The following is a 12,355-nucleotide window of genomic DNA, read 5'->3' on the forward strand; positions in this document are numbered from 1 at the left end:
CGTCAGCATCCCTGTGGCCAAGTCCTGAGGCCGACTTGAGGGTAGGCCACGGCAGGGTCAAGGTCAGGCAAGGTGCCTGGCAGAGACTCACCCTCGGAGCAGGTGCCACACAGCAGGCAGGACTCCAGGCTGTTGGGGGACGCCGTGAAGGTGCCTCTGTCACACTTCTCGCACTTTCCCCGGGGTGTGGGGGCGGCTGCAGGGCTCACGGACATGCCCCCCTGTGCAGGAGGTGGGCGCTGTGGTTGGATCCCCCCCGGCACGAGGGGCATCCTTGCTGTGGGGCCTGCTCGCCCCGTCCTGGGGGCAGCCTCGCCAGTGGGAACAGAGAGACGCTTCTGTCTGCCGTTTCGGATCAGAGTGACCTCTGGACGTCACACCTTCTCGCACATGAGGAAGCACAGACCGCCCGGGGTCCCCCCTCGGCACTCCTGTCCCTGCCCTGCACCCGCCCCTCTGACAGCTGTGTTGTGGGCACCACAGGGACCCCGGCCCCCAGACCGGCAGACACTGAAGACCTGGAGGACGTGCCTCTTGTCAGCAGGACCGCGTCCCAGCGCTCCGCCTCCCAGCCAGGGCCCAGGCTCGGCCTCCAGGAGGACCTCCACCCAGTTCCCACTCACAGGGGACAGGCGTGCCCTTCACGACCCAGAGCACCTCACTGGGCCAGCAGGTTCCTGCCAGGCTCACTGAGGGCAGACAGCGCTTTCTTCCAGAAGGTGCCCCCTGTGCCACGTCCCCCTCAGGGGTGCTGCTAGCCAGCCCTCCCTCCTCACTGTCAGGAGAGGGCCCCTCCCCAAGGCCCCACACACGTGCACTCCGTGGTCCCGCCAGGCAGCCTCGTCCGGGACTCACCTGCGGGGCAGAGCTGGCAGCAGTGGCCTGTGTACCAATACTCACTGGGCCCGCACCTGTGGGTGGGGCTGGGGCGCCCCGGGCTCTGCTGGGAGGTCCAGTGGGTCGGGGCGGTCCCCACCAGCTGGAACTGAACAAGAAACGTTCCCAGACTGCCCGCCTGTCCTGGCCCCTGGGCATCGGAGGGCGTTTCCCTCATCTCCCCACACGTCTCAGCTCGGTGAATCCCAGCACCCCCACAAGTGGCAGGTGCTGTCCCCCGACACCCGGCAGGTCTCCTTCCCAGACCCTCTCCCTGCAGAGCTGGGGCCCCTCCCCTCACACGCCTGACCCCCCAAGAATCCAGCCAGTGCCCCCACCCGAGCACCCGAGGCTGTCAGCTCACTGGCTCCACACGTGGGGTCAGGAAGGGGGCCTCCCCGGGCCACCCCGTTGCCTGGGCTGGGACGGGTCACAATGCACAGGTTTTGGGAACTAGAGGAATTAGTGACAGTGAAGCCAGCACCAGCAAGGAGCCATCTGGGGGTGCCCAGCACAGAAGGAGACTGAGGGCTTCTTGGTGTACAGAAACCTCCTGGCCCTCCCTCCCACTTAGGCCTACATGTTTCATTTACTGTCTTCTCTCAAATTCCTTCCTAATTTTTTTTCCCTATTTATATTCTGAACTTCTCGGCACCCACTGTGAAAGACCTCTCCCCGCTGCTCCATTCAGTGATGGCCCTCTGCCCCTGGGTGGTACGGGGTGGGGGGGGTGCTCTCGTGCCCAGGGGCCACCCCTCCAGGGCCAGCGGTTCCTGGTAAAATGTGCACTTCACCGGGGATCAGTTATTCCTCCTGGAGCTGTTATGACACCCCCACCCACAAACTGAAAAAGCATCATTAGGAGGGTCCCGTCCACCCGCGGTTGCCCAGGCCCCCTCAGAGCACCACGTCCAAGCTGAGAGGACTAGCGGCCTGGCCCTGTGCCCCGTTGCCCACTCTGCCCAGGGGGGCAGCCATGGAGGAGGCTACCAGCCGAGCCCGGCCGGGCTGCGTGTGAGGACTGCCGTGGGGATGCCGGACATGCATGCCCTGCTCCCGGAGGGCGCCCGCTCTCCGCCGATGGGACCATGGGGCTCGGGCGCGGAACAGGGCAGCTCGCCCTCCCAGAGGCCCCAGTGTCCAAGCTGTGGTCCGGTCCCCAGAGCCACCACCCTTTGTCGGGGGCCACCCTCGCCGACCCACCTGCGCCCTCCAGGAGCAGCCGCAGGGGCAGCAAAGGGAGAGCGGACGACGGGCACATGGCGCACAGACTGAGAGAGGCGGCAACCCTCGGCCCCGGGTACATTTCTCTCTTAGGAAGTGATGGACTGGCCGCCAACAGTGAGTCTCCACAGCGACCTCCTGGCACAGAAACACCCCACCACCCCTGGGAGGTTTCGGGTGGGCCCAGGCACAGTTTTCGGGGCCCTGAGGGGCAGTTTTCGGGGGGCAGGGGGCATTTTCAGAAATACATAGGGACGTGTCACAGACACGGAATCCAATGACACGGGGCCTTGTGTACCCGGCTTCTCTCCTTCAGGCTCGAGGCCCCAGCTCCTGGGTCACAGTGGGACCAGCCAGGGCGTCACCTCTCTGTGTGGCTGAGTGACACTCAGATGTAGGTGCAGACAGACACGCGTGCTGGTGTTCACTGTCCTGCTCATGGGCTTGGGACATTTTTAAACAAACAAACCCTGAGTCTTGAATGCTCTATGACAAGGACAGCTTCTCAGTAAGTGGTGTTGGGGACCCTGGACATCCCCAGGCCCCGAAGGAGTTGGGCCCTGACATCACAACAGACACAGAAACGAACTTGCGATGACCCAAACACCTCCCTGCAAGGTCTGAACACGACAAAACCCCTGGAGGGGTCAGAGGGGATGTCTCCCGACGTTGGGTGGTGTTTGGGGCCCTCCTGACATGGGGTCACCTGGGGTTGTGTCTGTGTGAGTGACTCACAGAGCCCCCATGCTTCCGTGGGTCCTCGGTGCTGTGATTACACAGGTCCTTCTTCCTGTGGTGACGGGTTCCAGTGTGTGTGTACGCGTGTGTGCGTGTTGTGTCTGTGCACACATGCATCAGCTCTGTGCATCTCACTGAGGGGGTCTGTGTCTCCCCCTGTGAGCGGTGGTGCCGTGGACTCGGGGTGCAGGTGCCCCGCCTGGGGCCTTTCACGCCCTTCACGAGCGCACGTGGGGTCGGTCTGGACTCGGTCCCGCGGCTGCTGGAAAATATAGCAGCTTTTGACCTGACTGAGAAATTGTCTGTTTTTCTTAATTTCAGAGAGCACACACCAGCTCTCTTTATTCGGGAGCTGTTTAATCTTGCCCCGGGTTTGTCTGGGCATCAACAACATCAGCAGCATCATCATTGTCTGCGTCAAGAAGCCAAAAGACGGAGGATTCAAGCCCCCGTGCAGTGGGCTTCCCAGGGGTGCGCGCTCAGAGCTGGAGCCACTGGAGGAAAGTGAGTGACAGCCCGGGCTGGGGGCGGGGCGGGGAGGGGCGGGCGCTGCGTCAGGACTGGGCGGGACGTTTGCCGGGACTTCCGGTTCTCCCCCTTCTTAAACCCCTACCCACGCGGAGCCGCCCGGATGCCAACACGGTTCTTCTGCCCTGAGTCCCGGGACGACCTGCCCCTCGGCCACTTGAAGGGTGGTGCGCTTTCTTCGGCATTTCCTTTTCCTGGTGTGGCTCCAGGGGACTCAGTGGGAGCCCCGCGTCCTCCCGGGAAGAAGCTAGAGCCGAAGAAGCGTCCTAATTGCGTCATCCACTACGGGGCGGAGTTGTACGGAAGGTGCCCACAAGCAGCCAATCCGCTCTAGACCGGTCTTTGGTTTCCGCCGGGCGCGGGTGGGCGCGTAAATGTAATTGCTGCAACCGGCTCGGCCGCTACTTCAGAGCGGCGCGCGCTGCGGTGTCCGCGCTCCCCTCTCCCGACTTGTCGCTCCTGCTCGTCGGTGTGCAGGTGGGTACGGGGTGTTCGGGGAGGCCAGACCCCGACCGCGGGGCGGGTGTCGCCCGGGGCTGGACAATATCGCGGGCCAAGTGCGAGCTCTGAGCGGGGCTGCGGGAGGGGGAGCCCTGCTGCCTTCTGTTCCGGGGGGCCCCGCGTTCCACTCCTGAGGGACCCCAGATTCTCTACGGGAGAGGCCCCGGGCGGGGGAAACAGAGAGCGGAGCTCAGCTGAGCTTTGCTGGTCGCCCGGTTTCTAACACCCCCGTAACGGGACCGGTCGTAACGGGACCGGTCGTCGGCCGGTGGTTGGCGACCCCTGTTCTCCGGGCAGCCAGTGCCCAGGCGGCCCCGGACCGCCTTCCTCCAGCCCTGCGCAGTTGAGGGTCCCTAGTGCCCGGGGCTGGGGCTGCCTCCGCTCTGCGGGGTATGCGCCCTGGTGCAGGTGACGCTGGCGCAGGGGAACCTGAGGGGAGTCCTCAGTTTTCTGAGGGGGCTGGAGAGTGTCCAAAATCCGCCCGGACCTCGGTGGAACCTAGCGGGCGGGGTCCCTGCTTGCGGGAAAGTGTGGTGTGGTGGGCGGAGCAAGGGTGGTTCCGAGTTCGGGGCCTGGAGGCGGGATTGGATGGGGAGGAGCAGGGCGGGGCGCCCGTGGCGTAGGGGCGCAGTCGCAGGTGTTGCCAACGCCAGGACCACCCCATCGAGGGTGGCGGGAGAGTTTCTCTTAAGAAGCCAGTCTTTTATTTGCTAAAAATGAACTCCAGCACAACAGGATGGACGCCTGTTTCTGGAACCTGGGCTGCCTGGGCAGGGGCGCAGATGCTGTGGAGCGCTCCTGGGGGGCGGGGTAGGGGCGGGCCCAGGGGTGACCCCTCAGCACCCCTCTTCCCAAAGCTGCAGGATGTCGGGAAGAGCCGAGGGTGAGCCAGGTCCCCAGCCCCTGGGACGCGTGGAGCCGGCTTCTCAGCCCAGAAGGTCTCAAGGAGACTGGAGCTGAGGGTCGGTGCTGTGCTGGGAACCGGCCGCCAGGTGCTGTGGCACCTCCACAGGCAGAGGCCGCAGGGACCAGGTGTGGTCTGTGCCCTGGGCCCCACCATCACCTCTGCCCCACCCCTCCCCCAGGCTCCTGTGTGTGCAGAGACCGAGTCACCCAGTGCAGCCCTTGGGAGCTTGGCTCCTTCTCCACCCACTGCTACCCGGAGACCTCTTGCCTGTCGTGTGCTGAGTTCCCAGAGGGTGAGTGGGCGCAGTGAAGCGCGGGGCTCCCTGGTTTCTGCATCTTGCCTGGGAACCACCCAGCTGGTAGGAATCACCCTAAGGGCAGGTGTCACAGGTGACTAGGGTGTCCAGGTGCCCTACAGTCTGTGGAGGAGACTCGGGTTCTGCCACCTTCCCACCCCTCCACTGCCCGCCACCTTGGCAGGGACCCTCCACCCACACTCCCCTGCACTGGGTGGGGCACTTAAATCTGAGCTGGGGCTCAGGCCAGTTGGAAAGGCTGCAGCTTCCCCCCGCCCCCACACGTCTGCCTCAGTGACAAATAAGCAGCAAGTGCTGTACCTCCTGAGGACCCAGGGCATGAGGGACCTGATGGGGCTTTTCCAGAATCTGAGGCTCAGAGGGGTTGAGTGACCCGCACAGGAGTGCACAGCTGGGGTCTCCTCCCACCTGTGTCAGGAACCTCTGGGCTGAGGTTTCACAAGGAGAGAGAAGGAAGGACAAAGGACAGGAGAAACTCACTCAGGAGGGTATTGTGAGCTCTGCATCCAGGGGACCGTGTGCCAGCAACACCGTCTGTTGGGGCAACTGGTTCAAGGTCAGCAAGCGTCTGGGAGCTGAACGTCTGCAGGTGGGATTCAGTTCCTTTCGGTACGAGTCGAGAATTCTCAGGCACACAGGCTGTTTCCCTGCCGTCACATCTGAGTCGGCAGGTCACCACGTACCTGCTGAGAAAGAACGTGAAGAGATCAGTGGGGCGGGTGACAAGCTGTGCACCTTAAAGATCTGTATGTAAAGGTGTCTGACACAGTTATTCGTAAAACATAAAATCTGAACCAGCGCACACACACGTCAGTCGGAGTTGGGACCTGCCACACACTGTGTGGCCAGAGGGACCCCAGTTTGTGTGTCTCTTCTTTGGAGAAATGTCTGTTCCGGTGGCGGCCCATCTGCAAAATCCGATGGTTTGGGAGAACTTTTTTGGTCTTAAATGATCTGTGTTCTCTGACCATTTTGGATATTAACCCCTGACTCATCGTATTGTCCTCAAAGACGTTGTTCTGTCTTTTTTCTTTCTTTTTATTTCCTTATTTATTTATTTAAATTTAATTCTTGTTCAAGTACAGTTTTCTGTCTTATATTCCCAGCCCTGCCCCTCCCCAGTGCTCCCCACCTCCCTCCCATTAAGTTGTCTTTTCACAGTGTTGCTGGTCCCCTGCCGTGCAGACACGTGAGTCCCATCTGGCCCCGTTTGTTCGTGGCCCCGTTTGTTCGTGTCCTCGTTTGCCGCTCTCCCCGAGCAGCCGTGCCCAAAGAGGCGGTGTGAAGGGCGGAGTCGGAGAGTCTGTGGCCTGGGTTTCTTCCCGGGTTCTGTTTGGGGCTTCATGCTTGTCTCGTTCCCCAGTCTGTGGTCGTTCTTGTACACGGCATCAGGATGTGACCCAGGCACGGTCCCGTGCATGTGTCTGTGCAGTTGTCCCAGCATCTTTTGAGGACACTGTCTTCTCCCCATTGTACGTTCTCGCCTCCTGTGTCGTGGATGAGTTGTCCGTGTAGGTCACGCTTCGTGTCCGGCTGTCTCTTCCATCCCGTTGACCCGCGCGGCTGTTTTCTGCCAGAGCCTTGACATCAGGGGGTGCGATACCTTTAATTTTGTTCTTTCTTTAGATGTTTTCTTGGCCACATGGCGTCCTTCGTGGTTCCCTATAAATTTCAGGATTCTTTGTTGTCCTTCTGAGAAGAAGGCCATCGGCATTTTGACAGGGACAGCCTGAGTGTGCGCTTGGCTTCAGGCAGCAAGGACGGTGTGACAGTGTTGCTCCTGCCGACCCTGAGCTGAGCGTGTCCCCCATGGCGTGTCCCCCCTTCATTTCCCTTCTCGGTTCTTACGGCCGTCAGGTCGCAGACTGTCTACTCTCTGGGTGCACTTGTCCCCAGGTGCTTGCTGCTTTGTGATACAGGGTCAGTGTTTCAGGAAGAGTAATTCCTGACAGTGTAGTCTGTGGGACTAAGGAAAAACATTTTCAGCCCTGGCTGGGGTGGCTCAATGGTTTGAGGTCTGACCTGCGAACCAAAGGGTGGCTGGTGGATTCCCAGTCTGGGCACAGGCCTGGGTTGTGGGCCAGGCCCCCAAGGAGGGGCGAGCCAGAGGCAGCCAATAAGGGATGTTTCTCTCCCTCTCTTTATTTCTCCCTGTCACTCTCTAAAAATACATAACTAATATCATAAACAAACAGACAAAAAAACACAGGATATTTGGTATACGAGGAGGGACTGGAAAAACCACCAGAAGTTACCTTCTGGAGGCCGGGCCCCTTGTGGTCCAGGCCCCCCACTAGGGGAGAATTCCGGGAGCCCATCTGCATCTGTGACCAGCTGGCGTTGTTGTGAGAGGCTGTGTTGGGCTTCAGTGAATTGTGTTTGACGACTATTCCAGAGCGTTGGCCCAGTTCACGACCGGTGATTTATCAGACCACCTGCCCACACTGTGCAGAATGTTGAGCAGTTTTTTGGCCAACCTCACGTGCCCCACCCTCCCTATTCACCCGATCTCACCCAGAACGACTATTTTTCTTTCCCGGATGAACAGGATCTACAAAGGGAAGCATCTCAACATGTAAGATGTGAGATTAAACGGCAGAACCACTAAGAGGCATCACAGTCGCCGGGTCCAGAGAGTGTTCAGGGCCGTGGAGGGGCGTCTCCGTGGGTGTCCCCCGTCCAGGGCAGAGCATTCGAGGGTGACTGAGGGTTGAAGGTGTGAGAATAAAAGCGCAGTTTTTACGAGTAAATTCTCGTTCTGGGCCCCCCTTGTGTACATGTGGCCAGATGCCTCCCCAGGTGTTCACAGTCCCATGAAACGAAGGAGGTAATTACCGTTGTGAGTTATGTAAGTTTCATTCTTTTATGTTTTATGTTTTAAAATGGTCTGTGATAGGAATGAAAAACAGGAAATATCCTCCAAAATATGTGGAAATGTATTCCCCACTCTGGAACCTTTTAGACTTTAACACATTCATATAATTTTATTATTTTTATTTATTTATTATGTATTTATTGGTATTGTTCAAGTACAGTTGTCTCCATTTTCCCTGAAAAATGCACCCCAACCCAGCCATCCCCTAAAACAGTCATATACTTTAAAGCACAGGGTGCAAAGACCATGGGCTTCTGCCCTGGGTGAGGAGGACCCTGTGGGAGGGGCTGAGCAGGAGGGAGGTGAGGGGGCAGGAGGCGCTGGCTGCTGTGTGGACCTCAGCCTGCAGGGGGCAGCAGTGGCATCAGGGACTCAGAGCACAGGGGCTGGCCCTCCTCAGAGGTGGTGCTGGGGGCAGGCACCTGGCTGGGGCAGGGAAGTGTGGGCAGGTGGAGGGCTTCTGAGCAGGTTCGCACAGGAGAGCCCGGTGCTCTCTGCTGCCGAGGGATAAGGTACGTCCATACATTACCGCTCCACGTTTCCTGGCTGACTTCCATGGTGGGATCCAAGGTGAAGAGACGCCCAAGGGGACATTTGCAGAGGAGGCTCTGGGGTCACCAGTGATCAGGGTGGTACCAGAGGCAGCCTCTGCATGTGGAATTCTCCCCTTTCTAGGTGGTCACTGCTCCCCAACGTCTGCTGGCCTCTCTCTGTGCACAGCAGATCAGGATGGTGAGGTGCCTGGTCCCCCTTCTGCCTGTCCTCACTGTCTGCCTGGTCACGGTCCAGCTGCTCAGCCCCTGCTCAGGTAGGACCTGCCCTGTGTCTGTGTCTGAATCCCTTACCTTTGGGCCCAGCCAGAACCCGGGACTCTACCTGCCCCTACAGGGCCCGTCCACATGGCACCTGTGTCAGGACTGAGTTCCCGTCTAGGTGTCTGTCACCTCTCCCTCTCTGCCTGGGACACCCCCTGGCCCTCTGGCCCTGCTCACTCTGACGGAACCCCCCTTCTGATGACCAGCTGACTTTGCTGTGCTTGGACCTCCTGAGCCCATCCTGGTCATGGTGGGTGAAGACACACACCTGCCCTGTCACCTGTCCCCAAAGATGAATGCTGAGACCATGGACTTGATGTGGGTGCGACCCAGCCTCAGGCAGGTAGTGCACAAGTACGCACACAGGCAGGAGGGCACGCCGGCAGAGGAGTATCGAGGGAGAACTTCGGTGTTAAGAGAGGACGTCACTGTGGGGAAGGCTGCTCTGCAGATTCGCAATGTCAGTGCCTCGGACAACGGGACCTACCTGTGTTATTTCCAAGACAGAGACTTCTATGCAAAAGCCCAGGTGGAGCTGCAGGTGGCAGATGAGTCCCAGGTTTGTTCTGGGCTCCTCCCTGTGGGCCAGGGGCCGAGGCTGCAAACCTACCCCAGAGCAGGTGCGGCTGCTCACCAGCAATGGCCTCCCACCTCCGTCTCTGCGCCTCTGAGGCCTGTGACAGACCCAGGTGTCCCCCAGGGTGACTTCCTCCTGCATCCAGTACAGACTCCCCCGAGCCACACCCCAGTCTCAGCAGGGGAAAGGTCGGGGACGGGAAGGATGAGGACACCTCCCCGCAGTGGGAGGCACATGGGTGTTTGGGTTCAGTGTGACCCAGACTGTGGCCAAGGGCCCCCTGGTGCCCACTGCTGTGTGTCCAGGAGGCTGGCCTGTGGGGCCCACATCCCCCACGAATCCCCGGGAACACACATGCAGTTGATCAGGCTGTGTCCGTCCTTGGTGCAGCAGGGGAGGACGCTCACCTGGGGGCGGGGACGCCGGGGGGTCTCAGGGAGGGCATCAGGGAGCACCCTGTGTAGGTTTGGGGGGAAGCGGAAACAGCGCTGTGCTCTGGGGGGTACACTGTCAGGATGGTGCGGGGGTGTCACTGGTCCCTCTCAGCTGGCACAGGGAGGTTGGTCACTGCACACAGTTCCTGTTTCCTGTCTGCTGTCCCCCGACTCTTGAGTGGCCCTGACCCATCCCAGTGACCAAGCGCCTTGTCTGAGGTGCTACCCATGAAAGCCCTCGTGTCCGGACATCAGGGCTGCAGTTCGAGTTCCCTGGACACAGCCCTGCCCTGTGGCTTCCAGTGCAGGGGCCCTGGTAGAGCATGGATGATGGAGCCCTCCCTGCAGGACTCTGTGTTTTCTGGTCCTCACAGGGCTTCTTCCCCCATCCTTGTGTTCAGGGGTTGGGGACAGGTGGCAGTAACTCCTCTCTTCCTGGCCCTGGGTCTGCTGTCCTCCATGGGAAAGTTTCCCCCCTGCACAACCTCGCTATACACACTTCTGGGGGGAGGACCCTGGAGGGAGAGCCGAGGGGCCTGGCAGTAAGTGCAGCCAGAGCCTCCCGAGGGGCCTTGCACACCCGTCACCTCCAGGCAGCCACAGGACACCCTGTGTCTCTTCCTGCTCACAGGAGGGCACGTTCCCCACAGGACAGGCAGGACAGACGGGCAGTGGGTGACAACCACTTAGGCTAAGGGGCACCACCTCCATACTTGCCCAGGGTAGGGGGAGGGGCTGTGCCTGGGACCAGCCTGTCTGGGGCCTGGGGGAGGGGGGCGGGGCAGTCTCTAAGGGGACTTAGGGGGAGCAGCCTCTGCTCTGGCCCAGGTCCCCCTGGGTCCCGTACGAGGGTCCAGCCATGGTCAGGCAGTGTCCCCATCAGGGGTCAGTCTGAGGATAGCTGGGGACAGCTCCCCTCAGTCCCTGCTGGGCCGTTCAGTGTGGGTGCCCTTCCTGCATGGAGACCCCACCAGTGCAGAGGGCCCCCCATGATTCAGCTCACTTTTCCTCCCCAGCACTGGGCTCCTATCCCCACATCAAAATGAAGGCCTATGAGGCTGGCGGGGTCCGCGTGACCTGCATGTCTGCGGGCTGGTACCCGCCACCCCAAATCGAGTGGAGAGACGCCAGGGGACAGAAAATTTCCAATGGGGTGGTCACAGAGGCTGCGGACCCCCAGGGCCTTTATGCAGCCTCAGCCTCTGTGGTCCTGGAAGAAGGCTCTGAGGAGGAGGTCTCCTGTGTCATCAGAAACCCCCTGCTGGGCCAGGAGAGGTCTGCCAGGCTTTCCATCCCAGGTGAGTGCCCTGCCCTCTGCCCTGGGCTCCTGCGTGCCCCTGGGGGAGGCGCAGTGGTCTGCTGCTGGCCTGGGTCCCTGGGGGGCACAGAGGGCACAGGGACCCAGGGTTCCTTCCCCTGAAGACCCCTTTTGAGCACTTCCTGTGTGTCACACACGGTTCCAGGCAGTGGGACTTGGGGACAGATGGTAAAGGCCAGTAAACACACCACAGGAAGGAGGAAAATAGATATAACTGAAATCTTAATGAAAGAGTCATCTTATTACAATATAAAGGGACACAGTAGATAAAAGAGCAAAAACGGGAATTATCGGTCCACACAAAAGTAAAACTCAGGAGGATGCCAAATCTGACGGAACAGGGAACTATTGTCCACCTGTGAAACTGGCAGCAGAAGTGAAAAACGAGGTCAGGTCGCCCTCTGGTGGCGGGCTGTGGGGAGGCCGTCCCTCAGACCTTTGTTACAGTCACAGGAGGAGAGAGGACACAGCATGCATGCTGGCTGCATAGGGGCTGATTTCGATGCAGACAAGATAAAGTAACATATTTAGTTTTCACAACTTACGGAAACCTGCGTGGCACTCACCCTGTGTCTGGCACTGTACAAGCATTAACTTAATGCTCTGACTGATCAGGACGCCAGCAACAGATGGTGACATCATTAGTTCAGGGTCACAGCGCTGGTCAGGCAGGGGACCCGGTGCTGGAACCCAGGCCCTGCAGCCCCAGAGTTCTGTTCTTCCTCACCAGGCTCCGGTGACTGGGGACACAGATGATCAGTGTTGGGGGGTGGGGTGCGTGTTGGGGGGTGGGGTGCGGAGGCGACTTCAGTGACACTCTGTGTTTCTTCGTACTTGATCTGATCCCATGGGGGAGGCAGACGTTCCAGGAGAAACGTCCCTACTGTGTGACAGTAAGAGTCCTGGGCACTCTGGGGACAGGAAGGTCATTTCAGGGTCTGACGCTACTCCCCGTCGCAGGCCCCTTCTTCAGGAACACAGAGCTTCTGATGGCGTTCATTCTCCCAGTCCTGGTGGCTCTTGCGGTGCTCCTGCTGGTAGTGTTGTACTGCCTGTGGCGACGGCAAAAAAGGATCCAGGCCCCGTCCCAGAAGAAGGGGAGAGACCACGAGGTGAGACAGCAGTGGTGCAGGCACAGCTCCCAGGGGTGGGAAGCACCCAAGGTGAGGCCCAGCTGCAGGCGGCCGCCACCTCCCTGCCCAGCCCACACCCACCACTGGATCCTCCTCTGTATCCCCCTTATGGG

The 12,355-nt window shown here is 60.1% G+C and overlaps 1 protein-coding gene across 1 annotated transcript in view; it reads left to right on the forward strand.

Moving 5' to 3' along the window:
* LOC118988318 (butyrophilin subfamily 3 member A2-like) overlaps positions 1 to 12,355 on the forward strand; it is a 32,500-nt gene that overhangs the window by 16,615 nt on the left and 3,530 nt on the right. The window contains exons 3-6 of the mRNA XM_037047785.1: positions 8,641 to 8,773; positions 8,987 to 9,328; positions 10,808 to 11,089; positions 12,070 to 12,272. Coding sequence (XP_036903680.1) covers positions 8,695 to 8,773; positions 8,987 to 9,328; positions 10,808 to 11,089; positions 12,070 to 12,272 — 906 coding nt within the window. The 5' untranslated portion in view covers positions 8,641 to 8,694. The remainder of the gene's footprint in view (positions 1 to 8,640; positions 8,774 to 8,986; positions 9,329 to 10,807; positions 11,090 to 12,069; positions 12,273 to 12,355) is intronic.

This window comes from Sturnira hondurensis, unplaced genomic scaffold, assembly GCF_014824575.4.
Source record: "Sturnira hondurensis isolate 20B ecotype Veracruz unplaced genomic scaffold, ASM1482457v3 Scaffold0006383, whole genome shotgun sequence".
NCBI classification, from domain to species: domain Eukaryota; kingdom Metazoa; phylum Chordata; class Mammalia; order Chiroptera; family Phyllostomidae; genus Sturnira; species Sturnira hondurensis.